Below are 13,902 nucleotides of genomic sequence, written 5' to 3' on the forward strand. Positions count from 1 at the left end.
TCAGACACATCTGGGAATATCCAATTTCTTGTTTATATCCTGAATCTTCATCAATGATAGCCAAATATGAAGTATGCTTTTAGCAGAATGATAGTGATAGTTTACTTATTTTGTTCATTTATTTTCTCTCACATAGCAAATACCTCAGGGGAAGTATAGAGTAAACATTTAAGCTGCATAGTCTCAGTTTTCATAAGGAGTATTACTATGTATGGATTATCTGATATAGCAAGACTGAAACTTTAGGTATGTGTCATAATGCATCTTGGATCATATATATATATATATATATATATATATATATGGAGAAATAGAGTTCCTTTCCTAACAATACCTCCAAGTACGCATGGCAACTCAGTCTCCAAAACATTTTATATGTATGGAATAGAGCAATTGTGTTTTAAATTTAATTTTATTTGTAAGCAATCCAGTATAACAAATTCTTCTACTTCACTTATCAAGTGATAGAGCTCCTGCGAACAGAAAAACAAAAATAGAGGTATAAAAATGAAGGATTCTGGTTGATGCATGTAGAAAAATGGAATGCAACAGTGATGTCATGAATCTTATTCAAAGAATAGGCTTGCAAGTTTTATCGTCAATATTGTAACTTTATGGAGGATAATTATAACTTAGTTAAATAAAAAATCTTCAGTTTGTATTGTGGTTATTTATTCTCATGAATGGCTTTGTGTGTGTGTGTGTGTGTGTGTGTGTGTGTGCTTATATTTGCATTAGTATATAATTTTTTTTAAGAAGTGCATAATGGGGACTGCCAAAATAAATAAAATGGAGAGTGATATGATGTTGAAGCATGACTCTACAGATTTGTCTTGTAACCAACTGAACGAGGCAAGAGGTGATATTTTGAGAAATATGGTCACTTCAGGACTCTTAAAATCCTTTTGTTAAAATGTTTTTTTTTTTTTTTCTGGTATTTTCTCATTCTACTTTTAATGCTGCGAAATGAGGTGCCTATCCTTTTTCATTTTTCTGGAGAAGCTGTATAGATATTGACATGACTGACAAACACAGTAGTCCACTCAAAGTTCTTTAAGGGTTTTAATATTTCCATATTTCATTTGTGAAAATGTGTTTATCATTGTTTGGCATGGAAGTTTCAAACAATTCATAGTTGAAATTCTTGTGTTGCATGTCACCACCTTAGAATTACATATATTTGTCACATCATTATATATTCATTTATTGACTTGTAATAGGTAAAATTTTAATATTTATGTCACTATATTAATTGATAAGCATTAATTCCCGTAAGTTTCAGTTTGAAATATAAATACTTTATTTTCGTATTTCTATAACATAACCAGAGGGCCATTTACATTTGATAAACAGTAACAAAACTTAATACTGGTTGCTTAATAGGGCTTATAAATTTAAGTAGAAATAAAAATACAAACATAAACCCAAATATATTAATATGGTAAATGTTCAAAAACACGAAGTAAATTTAATATAGGTATTTGCATTAAAGATTAAGGTGTTCCTATTTATTTAATTAAGAACCCACAATACCTGTCATATGAATTATTGAGTTATTATTTCACTAAGAAGGGTCTCTTTTCACACTTATGTCATTGCTGACATAAGTGTTAGCATTTTTGTATTTCATTTCATACTTTGAGTAGCAAATGTTCCCCCACCTCTTAGGGTGACTATTATAACCAAGGGTGCATTATATTTATTAAATAAAATTATTTAAAGAGCACATTTATGAAGCTTGAAATAAATATTGTATTTTAATTAACTTAGGTAATTTTTTAAACATTTATGTATTTTTATTGGAAAGGCAGATTACAGAGAGGAGAGATAGAGAATTTCTGTCCACTGGTCACATGGCAAATGATAGCAACATCCGGAGCTGAGCTAATCTAAAACCAGGAGTTAGCAGATTTTGTGTTTTCCATATGGGTGTGGGGTCCCAAGGACTTGGGCCTTCCTTTGCTGCTTTCTCATTTAGGGAACTAGATGAGAAGTTGAACAGGTGGGACAGGAACTAGTGCCCATATGGTATGCTGGCTCCATACGATGGAGCAATAGCCTTTTCAGCCATGGTGCCACTCCCTAAAGCAGCAAATTTTTAAAAAATTAATTGTGTCTGTAACTAGAATATAAGTTGTTTTTCAAGATTCACCAAAAATTCTCCCAGATTCTACAGTTAATCAAAGGTTGAATATTTATATTTCTTTCAGAATTTTAAAAGCTACATTTTATGACAATTTACCCATTTCTTCTCCAACTTGAGGATTGATAGCATACATGAATTCACCAATTTAAATTATTAAATGTGCACTTTGGAATGTTAGAAGTATATTAAAATTTTTAAAAAATGATAAAAAACAAAAACAGTTTGATTTTCTCAGCTATCATACACTAATTTTCAATTAGTTTGCAAGTATTTTATTCTGTACCAATATTCCTATAAATTTTATATAGTTAATATTAAATAAAAGAAATAAACAGCATACATTACATATTCTTTATAGAATGTCTAAGTGATACATTGAAATTGTCACATTATTTTTTGTATGTATGTATTTGTGTTCACCTGTTTTTATGTGTAATATGTTCATTGCATTTTTCTTCTGTTCATGAAATTGTTACTTGGATGAACCTTGAATATATATATATATATATAATTTACATAAAATAAAATGCCAAAATAATTCTAAAAGTCACTTATTTAAATATGTAATTATCCTTAAGACATAACTATATATATTTATTTTGAGCTATTGATTCCTATCTCTAACAACATTCTCTATTCTTCTGCAATGGTTAGACAATAATTACTAAGCACAGCAAAACATACAAACTTAAAAATTGTATTTAAGTTTAAGATGCCATTTCAAAGAAAGTTGAAATTCAAGCATGTTATGTAGTAATTGATACATTTTTAAAATTTTATGGTTATTAAAGAGTTTTACTTTGTTATGTATGCTTCAATTGGAGATTTATTTCTAAGATTTAAAAACTTTAAAATATAAGTATAATTAATATCAGTAAAAAATCGATTCAATTTTGTATTTACTACTGTTATATAAACTTGTTAATTTACATGTGCAACATTCCACTTTTCATTATCATTCTTCAGAATGATATAATTTTGATTTATAGAAGCATGTATATTTATGTGAATCATTTCATTTTATTTTTCTGTTAGGAAATATCTTGTTTAATATGAATACCATTATATTTCAGGTTTGTTTTATACTGTGCATATTTTATTAAAAAGCTGTTTCAGGTAACTTAAGAAAGATTAGTCTAATTGTGATAAAGCACACTTCTATGCCTAATTTTCTTTTAGTTGAACTTTCTTCAATGTATGGATTCCTCCTTTTACTTTATATATATTCATTAAATACATTTAACTGTATTACCAGAGACACTGTTTACATAATCATATAGCATACTTGATTTCTTTTCTAAAAAGAAAGTCAAATATTTTAATATCTGTTATATATATTTAACATTAAACCATTGCTTTACACAATTATAAAGTTGTTTTCCAACATTAGCAATTACTTCATTGCAAAATAATATGTAGAAAAAATTAGAATGTTTTCAAACTGTTAAATGATGCATCTGCATAATTGAAAAATCTGTGTTTCAGACACTGTCAATTTAAAGAGCTCCAATATAAGCAGTCTAAATACATTTACATTTTAAATAAAATGGTTGTACTATATATTACATTCTAAATGGTTAGAACTTGTTTTATTGGCTCTTCAAGATCAGTGTTTTTACACTTTCATTATTTTGCTGAACTGCTTCTGTCATTATACTGTATTACTACTCTTGTAATTTGAACACTTATTGAATCTATTCACACTAACAGAATAAACTTTGATGTTTGGAAAAAGAGATAAAAATCTTGAAGTAATTTTACATTTACAACCATATCTTCAGTTTCCACACTTTTTCAAAGTAATGTTTTTGAAAGTTAAAACAAAAAGTATGTATTTCCTCCACACCAACCTCCTACATATTTGAATTGGTTATTAAGCCATATTACTATTGGAAATGTGAGTTTGCTATGAGCAAAATGTTATTATGTTTCATTTGTGAAATTTATCCTGTTCATTTTTACTAAAATTATTTGAGTCATTTTACAAAACTTATTCTTTCTTTTAGTCCAGATTTTGATGAATTCCTCTTGAATGTTTGCTATGTACAGAATACTGTTAGACATGATAGGGTTTGAACAATGAACAGAACATACAAGAAAATTTCAGCCATTCAGGAGCTTGCATTCTGCTTCTGTTTTAATTATATTAAAAGCAATATAAGTGAAACATAAGTACTGGTTAGTAAGATGTTTGGCTAGGTTAGTGTATGGTTGTTGAGAAGTCATATTTTACGATGATGCATTTTAATATTAAATTCTGTCCTTTATTCTGGTTAAGGTTATAGGATTAATTACCGCCACCAATAGTGAGATGTATTCCTGTAATGCTGAAGATTTGGAGAATAAATGTTATTAGCAAGTCCTTAGTCAAAACACTACAAATGATCATTTCTAACTCCCAAATTTGACCTGTAATTGTATTTTCTGCCTGGTATCTTCAGGAAAATTTGTGTTTGTTCAATTGGTCTCTAAATGTTTACAGTTATTATTGTGGAGAATTAATGCAGAACGTTCGACCCACCAATTGTGTCCCAAGCATTATTGTTTCCAGCATTTAATCCAAATTATTTATACAACTACCAGATATTATTTGAGATTAATCCTAATGACTCAGTGATGAATATGATAATTTGACATATCCTGTTGTGAAAGGGATTCTCATGAGACAGTTTTTTAAAAGTGATAGAATTCTATAGATTCTGGAACTTGACACTGATTATAAATACTGTATTTCACATATTTTTGCATTATAATTGCCAATACATATTCTTAGATAAATTGCTTCCTTTCTTTATGCCAAAATCCAGATGATAGAAATTGTGAACATGTTATACAAATTTTTAAAGCATTATCCTTCCAATTGCTTCTCCAAGTTTAGTTATTAAGAAAATAATATGGACCTATTTTAATAATAATGAGCACCTGGACATCCCAAAAACGTGTTTTACTTTCCTTCATGTACTATCGAGTACTATAACAAAGCTGTCATTTGATTGAAAGATTAACGAAAACCTTTATCAAACATTACCTTATATTAAAATAAAGGAATATTACAATCCATATGCATAAGAAAAATGAAGTTAATGGGTCCTAATTTTTATAAAATCTTAATTTGGATCAAGTTGAAGAGCAGGTGTATTTGGATTGATGCTTAAAGTATATGAACTATTTAAAATAAGGCTATATTCCTCATACCTTTTATGTCATTCCATTCAACATTCGATCATTATTTAATTCTTTTGAATTTCCACAAAAACTAAAATAGGATGAGAAAACACAGACTAGGAGAATTAGTAGTAGAAATGTATGCTTTTTAAAGCGAACTCGTATTGGGCTTTTTTTTTTTTTTCTTTTTTGCTATCAAGCAAGACTGTCTACCAATAATACAAGACACAAAAAGCATATCATTCTTAATCCATATTTAATGATACTGCCACTTTTGTAATGATTAAAATATGCCTAAGCATGTTATTAAACATTGTGGATAGAATTTTGAAATGCCGAGAAGAAAATTATATAAAAATATATAACTTTAATTGACTTAAAACATCAAGAGTTTCTTAACCAGAACCTGTGATTCCTAATTAGTATTTGCAACTCCAAAATTCAATGATTTTCAGTATGGGCAATTTTCACTGTTAAGATACTTGGAAATCTAGCTTGAGGCAGTTTTATATCATTAAGGGTAGTATTTTTTAATGCTGTTAAGGGTACCATTTTTATTATATAATAATCATTTACAACTAACTACAGCCTATAAAAGTGAAGTGAAAGGAAAAATAGCATCCTTACTTGGCATTCCAACTATATAATGTTTAAGTATAATACAAATTTAGTAAGGATGATATTATTAATTCCATATATGTATATTATATATTATAATAATGCTACACACACATACACAATACTCTAATGCATACACTCTAGTTGGTAATTCTCAACTGTTAGTTAAAGCTAACCTAGTATGAATACATATCAAATGTTGACTAATGGTTAATTTTCACTGCTTGTAAGTGATTTTTATTTAATTAGGTTAAAATTGGTCATGTAATGTTTTATTTTAAAATAATGAACAAATATTAATTCTACTGAGCTAAATCTGAAAATATTTAATGGCCCACAACATTGAACTTTCATAATGTTCATTATAAAATTGAATTTTATAATGTTGACTGCTTTTTGGGAGATAAGGATAAGATATTTACCTGCAGCAATTTCAAGGTCTCATTTTCACCATTTTGTTTTTATTTTGGCTTTGATTTTAAATCTTCCTTTTTCCATTTGTTTGTCTTAAAATGGTATATTTTGATACCCTTCGCAGAAATTATTAAGAGTTATGGCACAAACTATTCAAAGCATACTTTTGAGAAAAGTGTGATTACGTAGTTACCCATCCCATCAAAATATGTCGCTTGCCAGAAGTTTATTGCTTAAATTAATCTGTGAATTTAAAGCATAGAAGATAAAGATTGATTCAGAGCAACATAAAGGGTATAATCTTCCACCTCCCACCATGTACTTAGTTAAATTGTTGTGTACTTTGTGTATAATAACTGTCCATAGGTTGCTTGGTACAATGAAGCCAACAAACTGATGTGCTTCACATTTTAGTAGTGTGTTTGTGTTTTGCCTCTTTGTGTTGATTATCCATAAGTTAAAAGAAGAGAAAGTAATTTATTAAACTTTCAAAAAAAAAAAAGAAAATTTAAAAGAAAAAGTTAGCATCTAGTGCTACTGTGTCCCACAGGTTCTTCTACATTGACCCACACTACCTCCACTGGTGAGTTAGAGGAGCATAACAGGACTGCCACTGGTGCAATTGCTGTTGCTAGCACACCTGCAGATGTTACTGTATCCAGTGTTACAGCTGTCACCATCCATAGACTTTCCGAGGAACAGCGAGTGCAAGTTACGAATCTCAGAAATTCAGGTCTGGACCCCAACACATCCAAGGACGGGCTCTCTCCTCATCAAGCAGATACACAAAGTACAAGGAGAAGACCAAGAAATGCTGAACAGATAGAAAGAACTAAAGAGCATGCAGTTGTTACTCATAGAGGTATCGGATGTTATTTTACTTGTGCCCCTTTAGTTATAGCCAAAGCCGTATGTTGGTAATGATTCTAATTAGAGAGTGAGATCAAAGAGTCAGTCAGTATGTAGAAAAAGATTGTTTAAAGTAGTTGAAAAATGTAGATAGTAACAGCTAAGGTGGAATTAATTTAAAAGCACAGAAATTAAAATAAAAAAGAAAATCTTAGTGGAATGCAAAACTGGAGGGTGGTGGGGATAAGTGTAGAAAGAAAATAATGCATTCAAAGGATAATAAAAATAAATAATGAATGCCTGTTATTTCATACCAATTGTGATGTTGAGATAAGTGGAAAAAATTAGTCTCTAAATAAGTGAATATATTGACACAGAGATAATTTATCCCATGTAGAGTCTATCAGTATGTGCATGACCTTTTTTGTTTTATAACCAGTCATTAACAATTAAAAGCTAGATAGTTTGGGGAACATGGAAGTATTATACTTCATTCTTTTTTATAAAATACCTGTTGCTTGAATCATTGCTTATATTACAACTAGATTTGTTGTTCCAGAATTACAGCATATGTTGATTGATATTAGGACTTAAAACTTAAATATCACTTTCTTAATTTGCTTTTGAGAAAAAATAAAATGCAATCACATATTGGCAATTTGTACTAAACTGACATAAAGGCACATTAGGAAATTTACCAAGCATGTTTTCTTTTTTGGCAAATTTCATAGAGCAGCTTATGGAAAAAAATGCTGTATCCAAAACCAAAGAAATGTTTTTATATCAATATGTGTCAGTGGAAATACTAATTAACTGAATATTTCAAATATAAAATACTACTGTATTTCCTGCTCATCACCATACATTCTCTAAACTGGCTAAAGTTTGTGCAGTGTGATTAATCATCATGGTATAAGTAACAGAAAAGCACTAAATGCTAAGAGTACACGAAAGAAAATTGTCTTTACAGAAACTTTAAAATAATAAACTCAACATTCCATTTACATTAGAATTTTTATTAAAATACTGATTGAATATTTTTAGTAAGATGTATTCTAAAGTGAATTTTAACACTTTATAGACTTCCTTAAAGGATTAAATCTATATCACTATGGTTATCTATTTACTATTATGTGCCCTGTTTTTCCTAAGAATATAGGCCTCCTTTTTAAATTTGATTTGCTTAATCAAGTAGATAGCCTCTGCGTACTACAAGTAAATACAAATGGATAAACTTAAGTTAAGAAATTACCAAAATTTTGTGTTTCTTTTCACTCTCTTTGCAAAATTTCATGCTTTAACATTCATAAAAAAATTTTAGTAATTCTGTTATTATCTATTGAATATGATGGTGAACAAGATTTGGCAAAAATCAACTGGTAATACTGAATTAATCAAAGTTTGCTGTAAGATGGTATGGAAAGATGGGGATATAAATTACTGCTTTATAAATCGAAGCAATAGAAAAATATGGTAGTCAACTATTAGATTATGTGGTTTAAAGATAGTTTTGTATACAAAGTTTAAACTCTATTCAAGTAAATGTCAAGTATCTAGAATAATTGTTTGGTAGATATCAACTCAATATTTAATATTTTCTCAGTTATAATATCCCAATATTGTTTGGGAGCCAGCATTTACTATATTACTGTAATATTCAGTCTGAACTCCCTAACCACTCAAGGGGGCCATTGGCTTGGAAATAGGTTTTAATTATACACTCTTTAAAATATCTATTAAATGTTACATGGAAGTAGTTTTGAAATGCTATCTGCATTACTTTCAATTACTCATATTATTATACTTAATATGAAATCTCCAAATTAAAAATGTTTGTTCCTCCTTTTTTGTTTTTTCTTTAGTTATCTATTATTATTATTTTCAACCTGAAATTTTAACAGCATAGGCAAAAAATACTAAGTGAAAAGGAGATTGTCTATTGATTAGTGTGCTTCAAAGGTCTCAAAACAGATATTATTTTGCAGATTAAAAACTATCTGACTTCAGATATTTGATTTGTAGTAGCTTCAAATTTCCAAACTAGAATTTATTGAAATAAAAGTAACATGTTAAAAAAAAGAAAAATATTCTCTAACAGCATGTCTAAAATGCTTTTTAAGCATTGAGTTCAGTTCTGAAGGAAATAAGCATGCATAGTACATGACATCTTATTTCAAAAGAATGAAAAAGAACGGAGAATGTAGATAAACTCATCCTGCATATTAGACAGATTTTGTAAAATTCATGGATAATCAGAATAGCAAAGGACTTATATGGTATATGCAGAGAGCAAGTCACTTAAATTTTTAAAAATTGCTTTTCAAGCAAGTCAATAAACATAAATGGAAACATATTGCTGAATCTTGTGTTGTTGAAAAAAAGCTATGATTCTTTAAATTCATTGCTTATTATGTAGTTGGAATGTTTTAAAAATGAAAATCCAGCCATATAACCTATATTATTAAAAAAACCCAATGATTTCTGAATGAATTTAGGAATGCAGCCAGGACTTGTTTATGACCCACTGGAACTTGCATGTCCTGGCTTTTGTTCATATTTCAATTTCATCTCATGTGACTCTTCATAACTTGTAGGGGGATGTGTCAAACTAAATTTCTTATTTATAAGACATTATATTGTTTCTGGCTTCAAACCACATGCCTTAGAGACTAATCTTTCTTTCCAGCCAGATCATTCTAATTTGTGTTCCAGGATTTTGCTTAAATCATGATCTCTTCAGGCTTATGTTTTCCATGCAATTTTAGCCTACATCTTCCTCTCTATATGTAATCAACCACTTAAGTGGCATTTTTTTGTGATTTTTAAGATTTCTGAGGAAAAAGAATGATGTATGTTATTTATATTGCATCTTATTTCCTAGCAAGCTTTCCAACCTGTAGGCATATTTAGAAAATATCTGTTAAAAACTGAATAAATAGTTACAAATCTAGTTGCTGGAAGTTTCAACTGAATTACTGAAATACTTAAAATTTTCTATTTGAAGACAATATATTTCTATATTAAAGATAACTGTTAAATTTTGCTGCAATTATAAAGAGTGTATAATAGCAACATTATTTTAATTAGCTTAAAATAATATATTGCTTTTGTTAGATTAACATTTCAGAATTTGAATAAAATGCATGCAAATTCCTTGATTATATTTATTGTATACTCTAAAATCAAAGGCAGTTTGTAATTAAGAAAAATGAAACTATGACATGAGCAATTTTTGAAGTAATACAATAGATATTATTTTGCTGACACTTACAAGCAAAAAGATTGGAAAGATTCTATAGTTTTCATTGATACCTACACGTTCCGACTTCTATACATTAGGGTTATTTTGAAGACAAAAAAACTGATGGTGAATGGAAGTGTCAAACATCTTAGCTATTTTTCTCTGCAAAAATGAAACAAAATTTCTGTCATCTGTTTTGAGTTTGAAGGTCAGAGAACTTGGTTTAGTCTATTCTCTGCCATTTGTTAGCTTTATGTTCTAATGCAGTAAATTCAATTCCCAATGGCACAAGTATTTAGTAACAGAGAGATTATTCTTCATAGATTAGTTGTGTGAGACATTTATCTTAGTGATTGGCTTAAGACTTACAAAAATACTAATTATTACTATTTTTGTTGTTGTTGACCAAATGTGTCTTAATTCTTTCCATTTGCATGACACTGAACTATTTGGTAGGGATATATAGATGATAAGTAGAATTTCTGCCACCAATTACTAAAAATTATAGAAAAAAGAACCATTACTGATTGAGAAATATTGCCAAGAAAATATTTTTTGAAATTTTAGTGAATTACAATGCATGGATATCCATCTCTAAATGTAAAAGTTAAGAAAAGTTAATGTGGACTTTTGAAATAATTCTGGTCAGAAAAACAAAACTTTGAAAGTAGTAAATTGTGCTTACATTACTAAAAACTGTAATAAAAAAAGTTTGTTGGATTACTTGTGTGGAACAGAAATTTTAGAAGTCCGTAAACATAGAAAGTGTTCAACTATATCTATTGGAAATATTTTAAAAGATGTCAGAAGAGTTTATTGCATCATTTGTTTGAAGTGATTTGCTAGCATTTATTTAAAATACTTAAAATAATCCTTTCATACCCTAGTATGATATTAAAACTGAAATATAAGAACTTAAATAATGACGTTTAAAAGTGGCTTGTATTTCAGTTATCTTTTTATAACTAAATGGGATATTTTAAAGCATCTAATATAATACCAAGATTTTTACATATGCATACACAGAGAGAGAGAGAGAAAAGGAAAGAGACAGAGGGAGAAGGAGAGAGACAGAGAAGGAGTGGGAGAGAGAGAGAGAGACTAACCACACATGGATGACAGAAAGAGAAAGTATTCCTTTGTGTGGAGTGGGGTGCCGAAGCTGCTCCCAGGAATAGCAAAGGTCGTGGCAGGATGGCAGCTGGCCAAGGGCTAGGAGGCGGGGTTGGTCTCACCAGCAATTATACAGGAAGTCACAGGGATAGACTGATGCCCTTGCTGTGATTACGTCATTGCTATTGGCCTATTAGGTAGCACCAAGTGGACCCACGGGGAAAGGTTATGAGTGGAGTGCAGTATAAAAGCAGCAGAGAGGGGTACAAAAGCAATACGGGAAGAAGAATGGGGCAGCAGAGAGGAGTATAAAAGCAATATAGACCTACGAGGAGAAGAATGGGAAGAAAAGTTAGTGGAGAGAGGGCTAGAAAAGCAGGGAGAAAAGCTAAGACCAACGGAGAAAAAGGCAGTCGAGAGAAGGGTATAAACGCAGCCACTTTTAGCAATAAAAGATCTGGTTGCGGTTCTGGCTTTTCCCAGACCCTCAAGAGTGTGGCTCATCGTTAGTGTAGCTGCTGGCTGGTGACATTCCTATCTGTTGGTTCATTCCACAAACCTGAGGTTAGAGTCAGGTTCCAGGTAATCAATTTAAATCTTGTGCCTGCCTTGGTGGGAGTATCCAACCATTTAAGCCATCATCAGCTATATCGATGTTACAGAACATAGGTACTGACAATGTGCCCATTGCTTGATTATTTCCTCACCCATTGAAAGCATTTAAAAGAAGTCCCAATGTTTGTGAGCAAGTTGTATTCTTTTCTCACAATTTCTATTAATGCCTTTGCATAGTATCAGTTTGTAAGGTGAATATGTTCTAGTTCTCAGATTCAAAAGTTTATTACACTGAGAAATTTATGTAGTAACATATAAACAGATTTTATAGATGCTAATGTAGGTTTATTAAATAATGAGATATTTGGGTATTAGTGAATATTTTTAGCTTGTGTAAGCATGTTAAGACTTCAAATAATAAGACCAATGGTCTATATTCTCATAAGAAGCATATAAAAACATTACAAGAAAACATTTCTCAGTTATTAGAAAAAGAAATACTACTGAATGGATATGCTTTGTGAGCTAGGATGAGGTAAGCTGTCTTTAGCTGTGTACTGTGTTATAAGTAAGAGATAATCAAACTCACATTGTTGCAATTGTTGTAGGACTTACTCTGGAGACACTAGAAAGCAGTTCATTTTGAGAAGAGTGTTCCAGTATTTAGCTTTGTGCAAGTATAGATTGTTTCATCAAACAACATATTCCTAAATTGATTATAAACATTGAAACTTAGTTTAATAGGTGGACAAATTTAACCATTAATGAAGTAATTAAAAGGCCAAGAGTGTCTGGATAATAAAATTGCTATTATCTAATCTTAAAAGTCAATGGGTTCCTTCTTCATACTATATATTAATAATATTTTCATCAGTACTTTATATTTTCTATTGACATTTAAACTTATATGTGCTTACTCTATGTTAATTAATTTATAGCTTCCAAAAACAAAGTGTAAAAATGGCAAATATTGTGATCAAAACATTAAGACAGTAACTGTCTACTTCTTCTAGTAAATGTAAACTTTAACTTAGTTAAATGTACTTCAAAAAGATTATAGAAAAATGAAATTAAAATGCCAGTGTTGTAGCATAGTCACTGCCTGTGGTAACAGCATCCCACTTGGGCACATATTTGAGCTCCAGCTGCTCTCTTCCTGATCCATATCCATGTTAATGTATCAGAAAACAGCAGAGTAAGGCAGACATGTTTGGGGCCCTGCAACCAAGTAAAAAAACTGGAGGAAGCTTCTAGCTCGTAGTTTCAGAACTGCGCAGATCTAGCTGTTGTGGACACTTAAAAAGTGAAGCAGCAGATGAAAATTTTCTGTCTCTCCTGCTATGTACTCTGCCTGTCAGATAAAGAAGTATATCTTTTAAAAAGTTATTGAAATATAACTTTGCATTACAAATATTTTATATATTTTTGATAATTTGTTTTTCCAATAGTGTTTTTCTTAGTAGTTATTTATCTGATAAGCAGAGAGACAGTTGTTCAGTGTACTGCTTACCATGCGTTAAGTTCAAGCCACATACAGATCCAGGCAACCAATCTGTGTTCCTTGCGGGTGGAGGAGGCACCCTCTTCATATATTATCTCTGCATTCCAGGATCTAATCAGCAAGAATATGGAGGCAAGAGTGAACACAAGACTTAAACTCAGGTTCTCCATGATTAGGATATAAGCATCCCCCTAGGCCAAATGCCCACTCAATCACAAACATTTCAAGGTACCCACGATAGGAAGTTTCCCCTGAATCAATGTTTGTATGTATTCATTAGATTCCATTTTTCTTCCACTT

At 30.3% G+C, this 13,902-nt stretch overlaps 1 protein-coding gene across 3 annotated transcripts in view; it reads left to right on the top strand.

Annotated features, from left to right (window-relative positions):
- CSMD3 (CUB and Sushi multiple domains 3) overlaps nucleotides 1-13,902 on the top strand; it is an 873,364-nt gene that overhangs the window by 311,290 nt on the left and 548,172 nt on the right. The window contains exon 7 of one of the 3 annotated variants that reach the window (XM_040979396.1): nucleotides 6,894-7,205. The exons of the other annotated variants lie outside the window; for them this stretch is intronic. Coding sequence (XP_040835330.1) covers nucleotides 6,894-7,205 — 312 coding nt within the window. The remainder of the gene's footprint in view (nucleotides 1-6,893; nucleotides 7,206-13,902) is intronic. 3 annotated transcript variants of the gene reach the window in all.

This window comes from Ochotona curzoniae, unplaced genomic scaffold (assembly GCF_017591425.1).
Source record: "Ochotona curzoniae isolate NIBS_2020 unplaced genomic scaffold, NIBS_Ocur_1.0 contig_3190, whole genome shotgun sequence".
In the NCBI taxonomy this organism is placed as follows: domain Eukaryota; kingdom Metazoa; phylum Chordata; class Mammalia; order Lagomorpha; family Ochotonidae; genus Ochotona; species Ochotona curzoniae.